Source organism: Ursus americanus, chromosome 27 (assembly GCF_024610735.1).
Source record: "Ursus americanus isolate L20-20 chromosome 27, mUrsAme1.1.p, whole genome shotgun sequence".
Taxonomy (NCBI): Eukaryota; Metazoa; Chordata; class Mammalia; order Carnivora; family Ursidae; genus Ursus; species Ursus americanus.
Genome location: NC_142153.1, coordinates 7,994,196 through 8,014,452, shown reverse-complemented (window position 1 = coordinate 8,014,452; position 20,257 = coordinate 7,994,196). Strand labels below are relative to the sequence as shown.

At 32.3% G+C, this 20,257-nt stretch overlaps 1 protein-coding gene across 2 annotated transcripts in view; it reads left to right on the top strand.

The window, feature by feature from the left end:
- ADAM2 (ADAM metallopeptidase domain 2) overlaps window positions 1-20,257 on the top strand; it is a 123,058-nt gene that overhangs the window by 11,775 nt on the left and 91,026 nt on the right. For both annotated transcript variants that reach the window (XM_045779188.2, XM_087856324.1), the window contains exons 4-10: window positions 2,794-2,872; window positions 8,741-8,817; window positions 9,455-9,623; window positions 14,075-14,131; window positions 17,586-17,657; window positions 18,102-18,268; window positions 19,309-19,390. In XM_045779188.2, coding sequence (XP_045635144.2) covers window positions 2,794-2,872; window positions 8,741-8,817; window positions 9,455-9,623; window positions 14,075-14,131; window positions 17,586-17,657; window positions 18,102-18,268; window positions 19,309-19,390 — 703 coding nt within the window. The remainder of the gene's footprint in view (window positions 1-2,793; window positions 2,873-8,740; window positions 8,818-9,454; window positions 9,624-14,074; window positions 14,132-17,585; window positions 17,658-18,101; window positions 18,269-19,308; window positions 19,391-20,257) is intronic.

The window sequence follows — 20,257 nt, the reverse complement described above, 5'->3', positions numbered from 1 at the left end:
TATTATTTTATCAGTTACCTTATGTTGTCAAATCATTAAATTTTTAAATTCCACTTGCCTTCTTTTATGCTTTCATCATTTTTCTTCAGCCATTATAATCCTGCATACTTTTAAACCCCAAAGAGGTTATTTTTTGTACAGTCAATATTCTTTTATATTTAACCATAAGTTTACTCATTCTGGTGCTTTTCATTTCTTCCCGCGTTTCCATTTCTATATGCAGTTAATTTATATATCTCTCTGTAATTCTATTTCTGTTGCAATTCTGCTTGTTTTTAATTATACTGGTTTGTATTCATTGTTAAATTTTTACCTGACCCTACTCTTAAACATTTTTTTGCTGGGATAAATTCTAGGATGATGTTTTTAAAATGACTTTAGCCTTTTAAAATTGTCATTCTGTTGTCTTCTGACTTTCTTCATTTTTATTGACAAGGTAGTTGTCAGTCTTTGTCAGTCTTTGAAAGTAACATTTTTTGTTTTTCTCTTTCCTCTTAATACTTTGAAGATTTTATTTTGATTTTCATTAGTCTTTTAAACAAATCAGATGTGATTTTTCTTTGCTTTTATCATGCTTAAATCACATAGAGCTTATTGATTCTGTATTACCAGTTTAAAAATATATATATTTGCTCTTGTTTTCAGAGAATTTAAGTTTAGCTCCTTGGCCACTCTCACAATTTCCAACATTGGCAAAATACTTTACAGGGAGAGAAGCTATATATTTTATATACCTCAAGAATTCATTACTTTCTCTCTAGGGGTACATGACACCAGGGGTTCTGCCTCTTTCTAGACATCCCAGGAGCTTTCTTGCCCAAACACAGACATTTGAATTTTTCTTTCTTTTCCAAAAAACTGGTGTCTGCATATGACCAGCTAAATCTCTTCATAGGACCTTCAACTCAGAATCTCTGTGTTTCCTGGAGCCCCACCCCACTGTGGGTCATATTATTTTTTGGTATGACAACAATGCAAAAAATCTGGCTCTGCTTATTAATGTTTGGCTCTTTGACCTTTTGCTTCAACAAATCCAGACTGCCGTGGTAATCACAACTCTTTATATTATGCTTATTAGAGAAATGAAATGGGATATCTACATTTACCCTTTCTCTTTATAGAGCCATGTCAGCATATTCTTCCCATATTTACAAATAATATATTGTGATGTGAGTTCTCCATCTAATCTGTCGAATTCTTGTCACATTAGTTCAATCTGTATTTACCATTTGCTATTTTACCAATATTCTTCTAAGTGCTTGAGATGCACTAATAAACAAAAGGGACAGAATCTCTGTTTATATTGTTATCAAATGAGACTAATAATGATATTAATGTGGGAAAGAAAGGCAAAGGAAAAATTAAATTTCCTTGTTACCTACAGCCCACTGACAAGTCTTTGAAATAGGCAGAGTGACATGCTCTAGAAACTGAGCTGTCTTGATGTTAATACTTTGCTAAGGGCAAAAGGCAATCTTAGCTCAACCCCCAGGATCCTGTGAGTCTACTTTAACATATAAAAATTCCTTTGGAAACTTCCTTTATCTCTACCCCCAAAGATACATGTTGGCAATCATCCCACAAGCATATGACCCACTGATATACATCTGAAGAGTCTCATGAAGATGGTTTTATTAGACAGTCATGAATGAAATTTTCCTAACAATGCTAGCCCCTCAAGGTCCTGGAAACCTTGCTTCCACAATTTCTTAGAGACTGACCCTATCACTAACCCCCTCCCAACTTGAAAGCATATAATCCATGACTCCTCATGACTCCAATGCAGTTCTCTCTGCCTACGGGTCCTATCTCCGTGCTTTAATAAAACCATCCTTTTGAGGGGCGCCTGGGTGGCACAGCGGTTAAGCGTCTGCCTTCGGCTCAGGGCGTGATCCTGGCATTATGGGATCGAGCCCCACATCAGGCTCCTCTGCTATGAGCCTGTTTCTTCCTCTCCCACTCCCCCTGCTTGTGTTCTCTGTCGCTGGCTGTCTCTATCTCTGTCGAATAAAAAAAAAAAAAAAACCATCCTTTTGCACCAAAGACGTCTCAAGAATTATTTCTTGGCTGTTGGCTTTGAACCCTAACGTTTTTCCTACATCAATATCACAAATGAGTGCATTAGGAAGAATGTTAGAAGGTGATAAGTGCTTAAACAAAAATAGAGAGCAGAGTTAGAAGTATTGTTTGAAAATCTTATTTTTGATAATTAAGAAAGTTGCATTTTAAAAATAAACTTTCCAAGATAAGCCTCACTGAGAAGTTGATATGTAAGCAAAGACTTGAAGTAGATGAGACAATGAACTATGCTGAAGAGCATCCCAGGAAGGGGCAACAACAGGTACAAATACTTTGAGGCAAAACTTGCCTATTTATTTTTTTTAAGATTTTATATTTATTTATTTGAGAGACAGAGAGCACAGAGCACAAGGAGGGGGAGGGACAGAGGGAGAAGCAGACTCCTTGCTGAGCAGGGAGCCCAACTCAAGGTTCGAAGGCAGATGTTTAACCAACTGAGCCACCCAGCTGCCCCTTGCGGATTATGTTTTAAAAAACAGCCTAGAGGACAGTGTGATTGTAAAGTGAGTGAGAAGAGATCTAGACACCAGGATTTTTGAGTAAAATCAGAACAAAGTCCATGAATTCAGGACTCTATTTCTCCCCAACCCTGTCTATAAGATAGACCCTGTCTATCTACCTGTCTATAAGAAATACAATAAAATAGGCATCTTTTCAAAATAGGAGCTTAGAAAACAAATTCCCCATTATATACCTTTTACTTTTATTTTACAGAGCTTTTTTACCTCATAATTTTAGAGTTTATGGTTATAATGGTACAGGAAGTACGACACCTCTTGAACAACAGCTTCAGGTATGACTTTTACTGCCTGTTTTACCTTCATTATGTGAGTTTCTGTGACCACCTTGCTTAGGGTTGGCCTGTTAGAAAACAAAGGGTTGGAGTGATGTTTTGTTTTAAGTGAAGTTAACCATTTACTTTTGATGATGCTATAACTGAACTAGCATGAGTTAGCTCCTTGATGAGTTACTGACAGAGACTGTACTAGGTGGTTGTCACATAAAGGAGACTATTTGCGACAAATAAGGTCACAGGGAATAGCTCCAAAACCTAAGCAGGAATGAGCAGGTTCTTTTTATTTCGTGTTTAGGGTGAATATTCAGAAAGGGGAGTTTTGTCATGGTGTGTAAAGGTGGGCATAAAGTTGTGCAGGTGTCCTTGGAAAATATGCCCATACACATGTTTTATGCTTGTTAATGAAGCTTGTGCTCCTCATAGGGTGGAGATTTTAGCATTATAATGAAACAGAGGTAAGTGTTGGACAAGGGGAGGGGGCTATGGGCATGCTCAGAGAGCCAGTACAAACTAGATGGGGTCCTGTGCTCTTATCTTGGGTAAAGAATGCAGGGTTTTGCTTATTTTTGAAACAGCTCTGGGAGTTTTACTACAGATTTATTGTCTTTGATGTGGTTAGGCTATTTCCTGGCCTGGTAGAGACTTAGTTTTTGCATTCCCTTTGTTCCCTTAACATCCTTAACTACTGAGGGGTTTTGCATTTCTTTGTAATTCTGATACCTCAGGAAGCTCTACAAGAGCTGTCCTTGGGCAAATAGTGCTGGTAGGGCATAGATCACAGAATGCATGGTGCACTGGGTGTTATACACAAATCATGAATCATGGGGGGGAAAAGCAACAAACTAAGGATATACTGTATGGTGACCAACATAACATAATAAAAAATTATTATTTAAAAAAATAGCTGGGGGCCTAAAATGACTTCTCTTGTGTCACAAAAGCTATGTCTCATCTTTCTTTTTCTGGGGACTCCTAACTTTCTGCTTACACACTGTGTCTCAAGTTACCCTTTTTACACAAACCAAAAATGGTTGTGATTTCTTTAAGCTATTATTTCACGATGATGTACACGTATGTACTTAAGTACATGTAGCAATAGGATTGAAAAGATCATGAAATACTTAAAAGTGAAAAAACTATGATTTGAATCAGGAAAGGTAAATCCAGAAAGTAAAGGAGAATCCAAAGACTTGTCTAACATATGATCAAGGGCCAAATAAATACACATGTAATTTCATGTATATTTAAGAATATATTAAATTTTCATGTATTTGGAACACTTCAGGGTCATTTAATAATGTCTATAATTTATTGTAAAAATAATAGAGCAGTGTGCATAGAATTTCAGGGATTACCCATGTCTGAAATGCTGTTTTTCTTTTTTTCTTTCTTGCTTTTCTGCTGCCCTAACAATTCCTATTCTTTTTTTCTGTTTGTGTTCCTGATTTCTGTATAGTGAATCAATCAGTACTTTAAAGCATTTTTATTTAGACTAAACCATTAACAAAAGAAATAATAGATATGATGATTTGCTTTGAATTTTGTTCAATAGATTAGGCAAATATCTGCGTCATCTACAGAAATATATAAATACTACATGCTGTCAAACAATGTCATACACACACATAAATATATAATATGTGTGTGTGGCATCAATAAGTGTATGTTTGTGTGTGTGTGAGTGAGAGAGAGACACAGTTAGAACCAGTGAGACAAAAAAAGATACACATGCCTACAGTATCCCATACCTGAATTTTATGTAATTCTGCCATACCCAACACTTAACTTGCTTCCTACTGCTGAGGAGGTAACCATGAGAGATAAATGTATAATTTAAAAAACAAAGCAAAGAATGCTTTATTGATAACCTGAACGAAGTAGGTTGTTAACATTGGCTTCAACTGCCAGTATATGGTGCCATATAGGTAACTTACATTTGCAAAGCTGCAAGCCTACTTCCAGTGCAGGAAAAATCAGGAAGGTTATTAAATTAGATTAAAAGTAGGTAAATTTGTCTTTAATGAAGTCTACAATAGATTTTGATCCTTTAAAGTCATATTATCTAAATACAGACTTATCTACAAAGGAACAAATCAGCCCTCCAGACATAGAAAGAATTTGTTCCCAGTCCCTAGAGCTGACAAGTATAAGCCGTTCATTATTGTCATGGACTTTACAACCTCTCTAGAAAAAATAAATATTCATCATGATTAAAAGGTAAAATCACCAGGACAGCATAATAATTCAAAATGTGTATGCACATAAAAACAGACCTCAAATTGTAAGAGGCAGAAATGGACAGAAATGAAAAGAGAAATAGATAAATTATTAAGATAATTGAAGATTTAAATATTCTTTTCTCAATAATTGATAGATGAAGTAGAAAGAAACTCAGCAAATCTGTTGGACCTTGAGTGGAACTATCAATCCACTTCATCTAATCAACATTTATAGGAGATAACACACAGTAGCAACAGTATATGCATTCTTTTTAGTGCAAGGAGAATATTGAACAAGATGTAATAGAGAAAAACAGTGCAAGAAATGGAAATGATAAGAACAGGAAAAACCAAAGAAGGAAATTGATTAATAATAATAATGATGAGCTTTTGGATTCCTCCATGAAAATTTTATCCTATGCTTACTTAAAAGTGATTTTTTACTTACTGATTTACAACTTTTCCCATTATTTATAATGCTGATATAACTTATTGATTATTCCAAAGAATTTGAAATGTTATCAATCTGAATAATAGAAACCACATTTGGAAGGAAGTAGACAAAAGCTGGTGGAAAGGTCCGGGTATTTTATCTTGATCTTATAAAGTATGATTCATACAGCAGAAACTCTACATGGGCCCACAAAAAAAAGAAAATACAAAGTAATTCATTGATGGTATGCCAATGAAATATTAAAAAAAATAAGACTAGATACTGTTTTAGTTTGTTTAATCAATATAAAGAAACCATATAGCAACTTGAACAGGGAAAGTGTAATATAAAGAATTATTAGCTGTAACAGTGACTAGAATAAAAAATAAGAAGTAAAGAGAACTCTAAAAAACATAGGAATACTGGATACAAGAAGCAGCCAGCAATCCTAGGACTGAAATGAAAAAGCCAATCTCATTATCCCAGGATTGAGATGCAAACCTCGTTAGAAGGGGCACAGCTGTGAATCTCTGAATAGTAGGAAGTCACAATGGTGCTGTACCAATAGGTATAGCCATAGAGTTTCCCTTTGGAACTTCTCAGAAATCTGTTTAGGGTAGTCAGGAAAGCTGTTCAGGAAGAGGGATCTCACAAAGCTACTCTGCTACAAAAGGAGAGAGACCAGAATTATGGGAGGAACCTGCTGGCTGATGGGTGCTAGTAACCATGATACACTAAAGGATCTGTGTACTGGAGAAACGTCAAGCACTGAGGGATCCTGGTGGTGCAATGAGCAGGACAATTAAAGGAGCCTTCCAAACTAGCACACTGGAACCAGGAAACAAAGCTCTGGCCTCACACTCTTCAACACCCTCTACTGGCAAAACTTCAGAGCCACTTGGCAAAGGAAAAAATAATTTAGGGGCCCAGATTTATTTTCACAAAGCAGGTAAAAGATTTATTAGGAGCTGAGTGCCAAGACATCAATAATCGATAAAGTCTACAACTTTGACTAGTCAGCTTTCATTTGCACCCATTTGAACTCTGGTAAACAACATAATTACCCTGTATTTCTATTTAACAAGATTCAGCTACCCTTTTTACAAGGGAAGAAATTCCCACCCTTCCCCTCAATTGAGGAGACACACAATCACAAGAGCCATCGTGTCCATTAATTAATACTATGTTAACTAGAGATTAAATTGTGAAGTTAACTTCCAACAACTTGCAGGAAAACTAATAACATGAAGAAGGAAAAAGAAAAAGGTTAGTATATACAAATAAATACAAATGTATACATATAAGAAACAAAGAGAAGAGAGTTCCATTTCTCTGAGACTCCAATTAAACATATATTAGACAACACTGTCTCACTGATTGCTGCAACTGTATTTAATTTTTTTTTAAAAATGTTTTATTTCTTTATTTGACAGAGCAGCAGAGGGAGAGGGAAAAGCAGACTCCCTGCTGAACAGGGAGCCCGATGTGAGACTTGATCCCAGGACTCTGGGATCATGATCTGAACTGATGGCAGACACTTAACTGACTGAGCCACCCAGACACCCTGCAACTATATTTAATTTTTAAAGACTCTTTTTTTTCCTCAGCTTTCTTTCAGATTTGATAATATCTGTAGGTTCATACTCTAGGTACTTTTTTTTAACCCTTTCTATTACCTTCTCTAATGTGCAGTAAGACTTATCCATTATATTCATTTTATTTTTTTTAAATTTTTAAAAAACATTTAATTTATTTATGTGTGAGAGAGAGAGACACAAAGAGAGCACAAGCAGGGGGAATAGCAGGAAGAAGGAGAAGCAGCTTCCTGCTGAGCAAGGAACCCAATAGGGGACTCAATCCCAGGACCCTGGGATCATGACCTGAGCCAAAGGCAGACACTAAACCAACTTAGCCACCCGGGCATCCCTAGAGTTGACATTTTTTATAACCTTTATTTCTCTGCTAAATTTCCCTACTGTGCTCAAATTTTCCTTTATATTATTGATCACATTTTTAATATCTGTTTTAATGCCTTTTTTTTTCTTAACTAATTCCAAAATCCTGAGTTGTTTCAGGATCAGTTCTCTTTTGGATTTTTCTCTTGACTATGGGCCACATTTTTCTTTTATTCATATACACAATATTTTAAAATCATATACTGGCCATATTCAATGATACATTGGACCTTGTGACTGTTTTTATTCTTACTATTGCAGACAATTAACTTGACTGGAACCAGTTTCTAAATTCTACTCTCTTGTGTTTGGAGACAGCCCAAAATCTCTCCTTAGTTCTTTCAGTTTTTCTTGTCTTAGTTTCTGCTAAACTACTTGAGATTTCTTTCATATAGTCTCAATATAGATGTAAGTACAGAACCTACGCCTGAGTTAATAGCACCCATTTTTAAGGCCTCTCTTTGTGCCTCCTCCTTTCCTATGGCATCTCAATTTCTAGACACTCAGTAATTTTGTTTTTTGTTGTTGTTGTTGGAACATTAGCTACTTTAAGTTGCCTTAGTGCCCTCAGGTGAAAACCATTACAAATGCAAATCCAGAAAATGCAGTTTTCTTCTTCTAGTTTGGATTCCCTGCCCCCTGCTTTACTTTTCCTGCCTTTGTAGTGATAGTTTAAAAATTATTTTTCCAGAGTTTATATTTGTTATCAGTGAGAGAGTTAACGCAAGCTACTCTGCCATTACACTCAAATATTTCTGAGAAGAAAAATTCTCTTCTGGATTCATTTTTTTAACCTCTATCTTACAAAATTAAGTGAAGAGAGTGTGAGGAAAAAAAAAGTTGTTAATGATTTTTACTTTGATCCGAATGACTGCAAATGTCATGTTTAGTTTTTAACAGGAAAAAATATGAAAATGTACATAATTCTTTTCTTTTTTAATACTTAAAGGTTTTAATTCTCTGAATACCAAGAGTTAACATTTTATGATTACCCTTTGAAAATAGGGTACTTGGGAGCAATTTTGAAGTTTTCAAAATCAGTGCAAAATGCTTTTTGACACTTCGGGGACATTTTTGGAGAATTGAGCCAAATGTTCATTTAATAATCTTATAAATCTATTTTGGAAACAATGAGCATTTGATACATACACACAAATAAACATACATGTTTTAAATATTTGAAAATAGTTCCTTTAACATGAATTGTTTTAATGAATTATTCTAATAGAGATACATGTATTTTATCTTTATTTTTCAGAATTTTTGCCACTACCAAGGGTATATTGAAGGTTATCCAAATTCTATGGTGATCGTTAGCACATGTACTGGACTCAGGTTATATTATATCATTTTATGATTACAAAGTAGAATAGTGTTTTAGAAATTTTTTAATTATTTTTTTTTTTGAGAGAGAGAGAGAGAGAAAGAGAGCATAAGTGGGAAGAGGCAGAGGGAGAAGGAGAAAGAATCCTAAGCAGGCTCCATGCTCAGAGTGGAGCCTGACACAGGACTTGATCTCATGACCCTGAGATCATGAGCTGAGCCAAAAACCAAGAGTTGGTTGCTTAACCAGTTGAGCCACTCAGGCACCCCAGAAATGTTTATATTCTTAAAATTATATTCAGGAGTTCTAAAGTGAGGCATGACTTATTGTGGGAAACTCTCAGTGGAAAAGCATAGAATGCAAATTCTTGTAATGTCTCCTACCCAATATTGAATTAAGATTTTTGATATATTTGTAGACTATAAAATACGAATTGCTAAGTGAATACTAATAATGTTAGTATTCTGTGCCACTCTGTAAGCCTGTGGATATTCAGTAACTTTTTCCTACATTACCATCTCAGACTAACGCTCAAAATAATCTACACACAATTAAAAAATAAACTCATTCAGTGTCATTTTCTTATTTATTGTATTGACTTTTAAAATGCATTATCTTATTTTTTTACTTATGTTTTGAAATTTGTAGGGGCTTACTACAGTTTGAAAATGTAAGTTATGGTATTGAGCCCTTGGAACCTTCAATTGGTTTTGAACATGTGATTTATCAAGTAAAACACAAGAACAAAGGTGTTTCTTTATATGCTGAGAAGGATATTGAATCAAGAGAAATGCCCTATAAAATACAAAGTATAGAGGTAGGTGATTGAGTAAAATATATGATTATTACCAAGCAAATATATAAACGATGTATTTTTCTAATGTACAAATTATTTACATAACATTATAGTAGATAGATAGATGTGCCAGAAACATCATGACTTAGATTGTAAGCCTTAAAATTAGTCATTCAATTTTTTAGAACTCCAAGCTGGCATTTTCCACTGTTAGTAGCATGTTTTCTTGAAATCTAGATCTTCACTGTCTGCAGATGCACTTCTTTCTCCATATTTATTATGTCAAAATTTTGATATAATTAACACAAATGCAATTCACATAAATATTGAAGATACATATCTAAAGTCCTGGGGAGAATCACCAACATCTTTGAAAACAACTGCCTGAGAGAGGTCATTACTTTTTCCTCAAGAAAGACAGGGTTAACCTTATACAGGGATGGAAAGGTTACTTCTACTGGCAAAGAAGATTCATCAGAATTTAGGGGCTCACTGAACCCGAGCTTCATCAGAGTCTTCCCATATGTCTTCATTGCAGTTTTCAGGATATCATTTCTTCCTAATTAATGTCCTCAATTTAACAGTAGGCTCATGTAACATTGGAAGTTCAGCTTGTGTTATAATTTGTCCATTCATATAAATGAGATTCTGAGCTTGGTTTTCAGCAATCTCAGTTCACCAAATACAGTAGTTAAGGGGCTCTTTCAGGGCAGATATTTCTTCAGAGAAACATAATCAACAAGATGCATGTATATGTATATGTATGATTGGATGAGGTCCAACCATTTGGAAGGATAATCTGCTTTACTCAAAATTCCCCAATATAAATGTTTATCTAACCTAAAATCACTTTCACAGAAACATCCAGAACAATGTTTAAATACAAATTAGGGCACTGTGGCCCAATCAAGTTGACAGATAAAATTAACCATCACACCAGAGTTAGAAAATTCATTACTATATTTCTTCTAAAATTTTTATTGTTTAATATCTTACATATGATCCAATTTATGTCAATTTTTATAGAGTGAGGTGGAGTTCTAAATTCATCATTTTTTATTTGTAACCTAGTTTTCCCTACCCTTTTATTGAAAAAACTATATTTTGTTCCACTGAATTTTCATTGCTTTATTCACCCAAAGGTCAGTTGACTGTAAATGTTTGGGATTATTTCTACACTTGCAATTATGTTTCATTGATCCTTATATCTATTCTTATGACAGAATCACACCTTTTTTTTTTTTCTTAACTACTATACCTTTGAAGTATTTTTTGGAATCAGGGATTGTTCTTTTATGAAATTGTTTGGCTACTTTGGGTAGTATTCATTTCCAAATAAATTTTAAATTTTATTTATTTCAATTCCCTTAAAAAGCCAGATGGGATTATGTTGATTTTGTAGATTGCTCTGGGAAATATTGCCATTTAACAACGTTAACTCTTTCTATCCATGAACATTGAATAGCCTTTTGCTTTTAGGTTTTCTTTAATTTCATTTTGCAATGTTTTATGTAGTTCAGTTTTCAAGTTGTCATCAAAACATCTTTTGTGAAATTTATTTCTACACTTTTTATTTAAATATTGCACACTTAATTTTTATTTCAAAGTTGTGTTTCTAACTATTAGTGTTTGGAAATTATTGGTTTATATATACTGATTTTGTATTTTGCAAACTTGTTTAAATTATTTATTAGCTTTTTATTGAACTTTTTGTAGTTTTCTATGTTTAAGATTATGTTATCTTCAATAAAGGTAGTCGATGCTCTTCTTTTGCAATTAGGATACCTTTCATTTATTTTTCATTGCTGAATTACCCTGGTTAGCATCTCAGGTACAATGTCGGATAGGTGAGAAGAGATATCTTTGTCTTTTTCAAATCTTAGGAGGGAACGATTCAGTCTATTTTCATTAAGTATGATATTAATGGTGAAATAAAATAAAAACTCCCTGGAATTTTTTACTTATTTTACTCCAGATAAAACTCTTCTGTTTTTCATTCTATCCCACTTTTTCTAACTTTTTCTTACACAATCACATCCTAGATACTGATATTTCCTATGTTATGTCTCAGGTTTTCATTTGTTTGTCATATATTTTTCCATGGATTTATCTCCTGTGATTTACAGATCTCCCACTCTCTTTCTAAATTTTTTCCTGAGTTATCCCAAGTTAAAATATACAAATACATAGTATCTACCTACCTATACCTATCATCTATGTATCTATGTATATGTGTATCTGTGTATTTATCTTTTTATCATCTGTTCTCTATCATCTATCTATCATCTATCTATCTATCATCTATCTATCATCTATCATCTATCATCTAGCTATCTATCATCTATCTATTTATCATCTATCATCTACATATATCTATCATCTATGTATCTGTGTATCTATCATCTATCTATCTATCATCTATCTATCTATCTATCTATCTATCTATCTATCTATCTAATCTATCATCTATCATCTTTCATCATCTATCTGTTGCCTATCAATTATCTTCATGTCCCTTCTCACTCCCTGAATATTCCTACCCATGACTTTTGACATTTTTTCAACTTAAATCTTTAATCTATCTATGTTGCAGTTGGACCTTCTGGTAGCATTACATGATCTTCTTGCTTAGATTCAATTCTGTAGTATTTACTTCACTAAAGCAAACTTCCCTGCAACCGGAGTTATCTTTATATAACACATATATAAGTAATTTGTCTCTGCATATGGTTATTTTCTCTTACTAAATAAAATGCTTTAGTGGTCTTTTTAAATCAAATATCTGCTCACTTTTCCAACACACACAATTCCTGAAATTATTTTATGCATCTTTGTCTTAAACTTTTATTTGGCTATAATGGACTGTGAATTTTTTTCTGCTAGAAGCTTATTGTTCAGTAAATGAATAAATAAATTGTTATTAACTAAATATTAACCAATCCGAATCTCAAAACTCAAGGTTTACCTCAGGGAATGTTAGGCAACATTTAATGTTCATTAAAACAAAGAAATAGGTTTGAATCCCTCGATCCATTAAAATATTATTTCTCTCAATTAATTTAAATGTTTATTTTTATCCTCTAGTAAGGTAGTGTCGTTTTCTTGTTTAGGGACTTTAATGAAAGGGTAGAGTCCTATAAGCAAGACTATTATGCAACATTTGGTGCTTAATTTTGGAGGAAATAATAAGAAACCAGTTAGACCATAATGGGATTTCATCAGCATTTTTTCAATGAAACCATCAAATCTCCAAAACTTGGACCAAGAAAGAGAATTTTAGAGTGAGGGGGGAAAAATGAGTAATCCACGAGCCCTAAATTTGTCTTTCTGACCTTTCTCAACTTTTCTTTCTCCTCTAAATTACTAAAATCATTACTCTTTTCGTCTCCACTAAACCACAGATTTGTTGTTCCCTCTTTAATTCTCCTTTCATATGTTAAGGAAAACATTTTATCTAAAATGGAATGGTTTTGAACTTTCAAGGGATTAAATATCAGTGTAAAGAAGAAAAAATGCAGACACTAAAATAAGCATGATAAAATTTTCCTCAATTTCTGAAATTTGATGAGCCTTTTCTGCTTCCAAATTATTTTCCAGTGCATGTAGATGGTATGTTATTTTAGCTTAAAAATATTTTAAGTTTTCCACATGTATAGTCTTAAGGTTTTGCAAAGACTGTTCTTAGATGTTTTCTCCAGTGCCTTCCTCCTTCACCAAAAAATAATAATGAAAATAAGTAACAAATTTTTTAATAGTAATTATAACAATTATTACTTTATCTTCATTTTTGGGAAACAGTCTAAGTCACATAAATGATAAGCCAGATTTCAAACACCATTAAGGCTTCACATTTGTGCCTAAATTAACCACTATGATCTAAGTGGATCACATGGTACCCAGAGTATACATCTTGAGATATCTATGATCTGGTATAAAATAGTTTTTCATTTTGATTCTTTGTTGGATAACATTTTTTTTTAATTAATTCACTAAAATTTTTCTGAGGTAAATTATACAAAAATTAACTCTATTCTTCAAATGAAATCCCACTCCTCTAGATACAGAGATGTGACCTCACTCTTTAGGGGTATAGGAAAAAACTATAGGATCGCCTACTACAGTATAATAGAATTTTGAAGCTAATTAAACACTCACATTTTGTAATGGGAAGTCAATGGAAAAGTTTCTTTAGAGAAAAATAATATGAATAGCTCAGTATCAATGAGAATATAGACAATGGAAGTAAAGGAAATTTTTTTGAGTAAATTAAATATTTGATCAAGCACAAAAGAAGTGACAAAGGCAAAATTTCTGCAAATGATTCAGTGACAGCAAGTTTTACTTAAATTATCTAATTATTTTTATATATAAAATTGTATTTTACAACACTGAATTCATGAAGTAGTGATATATATTAAAACATTTAAGTAATAATTCAATTTTGATGTAAAATTTGTGGATTTTTTTTTCAGCCACTTCCAGAGTTTTCTCAGTATATAGAAATGCATGTTGTAGTTGAAAAAAATTTGGTAAGTATATTTTGACTTGTTTATGTCCATTTATATTAGCAATGGAGGGTTATAAAAAAGTTGGAATAAATTTTTAACAAACGACAATGACCATTTTTAGTTTATTTCTGCCTTAATGTATTTTAAATTACTAATATCAGTAGTAAATTGGAAATCAAATCTCTATAAATTTACTCTTAATTTAATAGAAATAATGTAAATTTTAAAAATTGCTAACTTTAGAATAATTTCTTAGTAATTTTTATTTATCCTTCCCATCCTTCTAATGCTCAGAAATGCCTGATCTTTTTACTGTCTCCATGGTTTTGGCTTTTTCAGAATGTCATGTAATTGAAATATACAGTATGTAGCCATTATAAACTGTTTTCTTTACCTTAGTAATATGTTTTTAACTTTACTCCATGCCTTTTCATGGTTTAATAGCTCATTTCTCTTCAGCACTGAATAAAATTCTATTATCTGGATATACTACAATTTATTCATTCACTCACTTACTGAAGGATATCTTGGTTGCTTCCAAGTTTTGAAAATTGTGAACCAAACTGCTATAAACATCCATGTTTAGGTTTTTGTGTGCTACAATGAACCTAGGGGTGCATACATATCTTTTTGAGTTAATGTTTTCATTTCCTTTGGACAAATACCAAGAAGTGGCATTGATGGATCATATGGTAGCTCTATTTTTCATTTTTTTGAGGAACCTTCATGCTCTTTTCCAGAGTACCTGCACTGGGTTACGTTCCCACCAATAGTGCATGAGGGTTCCCTTTCCTACACATCCTCACCAACACTTGCTATTTCTTGTCTTTTTTAATAACAGCTATTCTAACAGGTGTGAGATAATATTTCACTGTCGTTTTGATTCATAGTTCCCTGATGATTAGTAATGTTGAGTACCTTTTCATATACCTCTTGACCATCTGTATATTTTCTTAGAAAAAGTGTTTATTCAGATCCTCTTCCCATTTTTTAATTGGATTGTTTTGCTATTGAGTCATATGAATTCTTCATATATTTTGGATATTAACCCCTTATTGGATATATGATTTACAAATATCTTCTCCCATTTGGTAGGTTGCCTTTTCATTTTGTTCATGCTGTCTTTTGCTGTGCATAAGGTTTTTAGAGTGATGTAGTCCCATTTGCTTAGTTTTGCTTTTGTTGCCTTTGTTTCAGGTGTCAAGTCCAAAAAGTCATTGCCACCTGATGTGAAAAAGCTTACTGTATGTTGTCTTTTAGGAGTTTTATGGTTTCAGGTGTTACTTTCAAGTCTTTAATTCAGTGTGTGTATAGCATAAGATAGTGGTACCGTTTCATTCTTTTGTATGTGTTGTTCGATTTTCTTAGTACCATATATTGAAGAGACCATTTTTCCCCATTGTGTATTGTTGGTTCCTTTGTTATAAATTAATTGACCATAAGGCATGCATGGATTTATATCTGAGCTTTCTGTTCTGTTCCATTGTTCTGTGTGTTTGTTTTTATGGCAATATCATACTGTTTTGATTACTATAGCTTTGTAATATATTTTGAAATCAGGGAGCATGATTCCTCTAGCTTTGTTCTTTTTCAAATTTGTTTTGGCTATTCAGGGTCTTTTGTGGTTCCACACAAATTTCAAGACTCTTTGTTCTATTTCTGTGAAAAATGTCATTGGAAATTTGATATATATTACCTTTGGGTAATATGGACATTTTAACAATGCTAATTCTTCTGATCCATGAATGCAGTATATATTTCTATTTTTTTGCATTTTTTTGTATAATTTCACTTATATGTGGAATATAAAAAAACAAAGCAAATGAACATATGAAACAAGACAGAAGCAGAATTGTAGATTCAGAGAATAATCTGGTGGTTGTTGGGGAGCGGTAGGGAGACAGGTGACATAGGTGAAGGGGATTAAGAGGTACAAATTTCTGGTTATAAAATAAGTCACAGGGATGTAGGTATAACATAAGGGATATAGTCAATAATATTGTAATTTGTATGGTGATAGATGGTGACTAGATTTACTATGGTGATCATTTTGTAAAGTATATAAATGTTGAATCACCATGTTGCAAATTGAAACTAATATTGCATGTCAACTATACTTTAGTAAAAGATGTTAGGAAAGCTCACCATATCAGATACACTGTATATTTTTTTCTTTAAAGCCCAGTGGCTCCTATCAGCAATCAGAAGAATGGTATGTGTCTGTCTGTCTATCTATCATCTATCTATCTATCTATCTATCTATCTATCTATCTATCTATCTATCATCTATCTATCTATCTATCTATCATCTATCTATCATCTATATCTATATCAAGACAGAGCGAGAAACTATCTAGAAACTATCTTCTTAAAGTTAATATATTTTTGTTTTCAAGTATGTTCAAGGAGCATCCAAATTGAGATTTCTTTTTGTAGCCATCCTTATATTTTTTTACATTTTTAATTTATCATTGTCTTATAGCTTTCACTGTACATATCTTTTATCCTTATTTAAACTTATTTCTAGGTATTTTATTCTTTTTGATGAAATGCAAATGGAATTGTTTTATTTTTTCTTATTAATTTTTTGTTATTGGTATACAGAAATGCAACAGATTTTCACATATTGATTTTTTATCCTGCAACCTTACTGAATTTTAGAAATTAGTTCTGAGTGTGTGTGTGTGTATCTGTATGGTTTTCTATGTATAATATCATGTGATCTGCAAATAGTGACAATTTACTTCTTCCTTTCCTACTTGTATAACTTCTTTATTTCTTATGTATTAGCTTTCAATAGGATTTTTGATACTATGTTAAATAAAAGTGGTGAGAGTTGGCATCTTTGTCTCATTCCTGATCTTAGACTAGAAGCTTTCAGGTTTTCCCAGTTGAGAATTATGTTAGCTATAGGCTTGTTATATATGGCTTTTATAATGTTGATGTACCTTCTATCCATACCCACTTTGGTGAGAGTTTTCATAACGAAAGGATGTTGAAGTTTGTTAAAATGTTTTTTCTGCACCTTCTGATGATTCTTCATCAACTGATCATATAATTTGTATCCTTCATTTTGTTGATGTAGGGTATCATACTGACTGATTTGCAGATGTCGAACCATTCTTACATCCCTGGAAAATATCCCTACTGATCACAATGTGTTATCCTTATAATATGCTGTTGAATTTAGTTTGCCTATATTTTGCTGAGGATTTTTTGTATCTGTGATCATTAGGAATATTGGTTTGTATTTTTCTTTTGCAGTGTTTGATTTTTGTATTAGGGTAATGGTGGCCTCATAAAATGAGTCTGGAAGTGTTCCCTCCTCTTTTATTTTTGGAAGAGTTTGTAGTGTCTTTTGTATTTTAAAAATATTTTTCCTATTTTATACTGAGTATATATAACATCACTTCTATAATAATAATGTTTAAAAACTAATAAATTGGCAATTTAAACAATTTCTTATCTTTGTCAGTATGATCACATGGGTTCTGATACGATTGTTGTCACTCAAAAGATCTTCCAGTTGATTGGACTGACCAATGCTGTAAGTATTTGCTTTTTAAATCTTTTTGCATTTGCTTGTGTTACTTAAAGCATTCCCATACTTTTTTTTTATGGCACTGTCTGAATGCACATGATGTATGAAATAGGCCAAATTATGTAACTATTTTAAGTTTCAGTTTTCTGAGTAGGAATAATAATAGGAATAATAGTTATTATGTATTCCTAATTAAGTTATGCATATAATTATAAAATTGATAAAGCACGTCACATGGGGCTTGCTGAAGTACAAGCATTTCAAACTGTTAATTATTACTTGTTTTATAAGTAGTATTTATTACTTACTAATATACTCTGTGAGATCTGATCCAGACTTAACAATTCTGTTTAATATTTGTTATCAGTGCAGTTTATTTTTATAGATAAATCTCCAGATCTATTTAAACCATGATATTTGAACACATTTTCTTCATGTCTTCTATTTTAGATTTTTACATCATTTAATATTACAATAATTCTCTCTTCATTGGAACTTTGGATAGATGAAAATAAAATCTCAGTAACCGGAGATGCTAATGAATTATTACACAGATTTTTAAAATGGAAAAGATCTTATCTTGTTTTGCGTCCTCATGATATAGCATTTTTACTTGTGTAAGCATATTTTGGTTTTACTAAGTCTTATACAAAGGAAACATCCATATTTGCTTAATTTTTGACAGTTGACAGGCCATTAGGGAAAATATGCCATTTTTTTTCTGCATACAACATCATGTGAATGTGATTTTTCAAAACACAGTTTTTATAACAGAATTATTGATGTCAATCATTTTATTTACTTGTTTGTAGTTAAAATTCGCTCTCTCAATATTGTTATCATATGCTTTCTTATGTTAGAATGTGTAACATATCATTAAATGTCCCTAACTATACTTAAAATAATAGCAATATCTATCTGAAGAAACACACATGATGAATGTAGTAATTAGGGCTTCTTGTTATGCTTTATTTTCGTAAGATAACAACAACAAAAAAAACACGAGGATATGGCAACACTACTGTTTATTTTAATATCTCTAACATACCATATTTACGTTGTGCTACATTTTAAAAAATATAAACCTCCCCTTCTATTTAATAAGTTCTTTGTTTTTCTCTTATTAATATTTAGGATCTATGTATAAGATATTGTTATATTATGTAAAAATAATATATTTACAGAATTATAATATTTTAAATTATTTTCTGTCCCATGAATATGCCATATATTTTCATGATCCTGGTTGTCTAAATCTATCTGATTAATGGGAAACTTCAGCTCATAACGTGACTCTTCCCATTTTATTTAGCAGTTGTATTGCTCTAGCTTCCTTATTTTAAGGACTTTTATTTATTTTTATTATTTTGATATTCTAGGAATTATTTAATTTTTAAAAATACTACATAATACTTTTTTCTAAAAATTCAATATGAAAATTAACTTTCTATTATTCATTTTTTAAATGTATTTCATTGTTTTCAAAACAAGCAGACCTGTTTAGTCACTTCTAAGCCTCATTACCCTAAAGTTAGGTGGAAATTTTTATCAATTTATTATATAAATATGGAAATCAAAACAAGTTATTAGGAAAATTCAATAGTAATTATGCTTAATTTTACAAAGTTATATGATTATGATCCTTTTTTAACTTAAGTTACAGGGAAAAATCAAATTTTGTTGGTGCAACCTTTCAAGGGAAGATGTGTGATAGCCATTATGGCGGAGGTGTTGCTCTGGTATGGTATGGCTTAATTTGTTTGGCTGAGATGTATAAATAGAATGCTATTTAGATCAATATGCAGTTAAATATTTCTTTATTTTATTATATTTATGTATCTTAACATTTTCAAAATGCTTCTAAAGATCTTTGTCCCTGCTACAGATTGGAAATGTTGGGACTTAAAAAGTTCTTAATGAACTTTATAGATATAAAATTTGTATCCTTTGGGTAAATAATTTGTAGTGCAATTGCTGGATCATAGGATAGTTCTATTTTTAACTTTCTGAAGAACTTCTATACTGTTTTCTGGAGTGGCCGCACCACTTTGCATTCTCACCAACAGTGCAAAAGTGTTACCTTTTCTCCACATCCTTGCCAACATGTATTGTTTCCTGTATTGTTAACTTTTGCTATTCTTACAGGTATAAAGTGATATCTCATTGTGGTTTTGATATATATTTCCCTGACAATCCGTGATGTTGAGCATCTTTTCATGTGTCTGTTGGCCATTTATATGTCTTATTTGGAAAAATGTCTGTTCATGTCTTCTTTCTGCCAATTTCTTAGCTGGATTATTTGTTTTTGGGTTGTTGAGTTTGGTAAGTTCTTTATAGATTGTGGATAATAACCCTTTATCAGCTATGTCATTGGCACATATCTTCTCCCATTCTGTCGGTTGTCTTTTGGTTTTGTTGACTGTTTCGCTGAGCAGACGTTTTTATCTTGATGAAGTCCCAATAGTTCATTTTTGCTTTTGTTTCCCTTGCCTCTGGAGACATATCTAGTAAGAAGTTTCTATGGCTGAGGTCAAAGAAATTGTCTCACATTTAGGTCTTAAATCCATTTTGAGTTTATTTTTGTGTATGGTGTAAGAAAGTGGTTC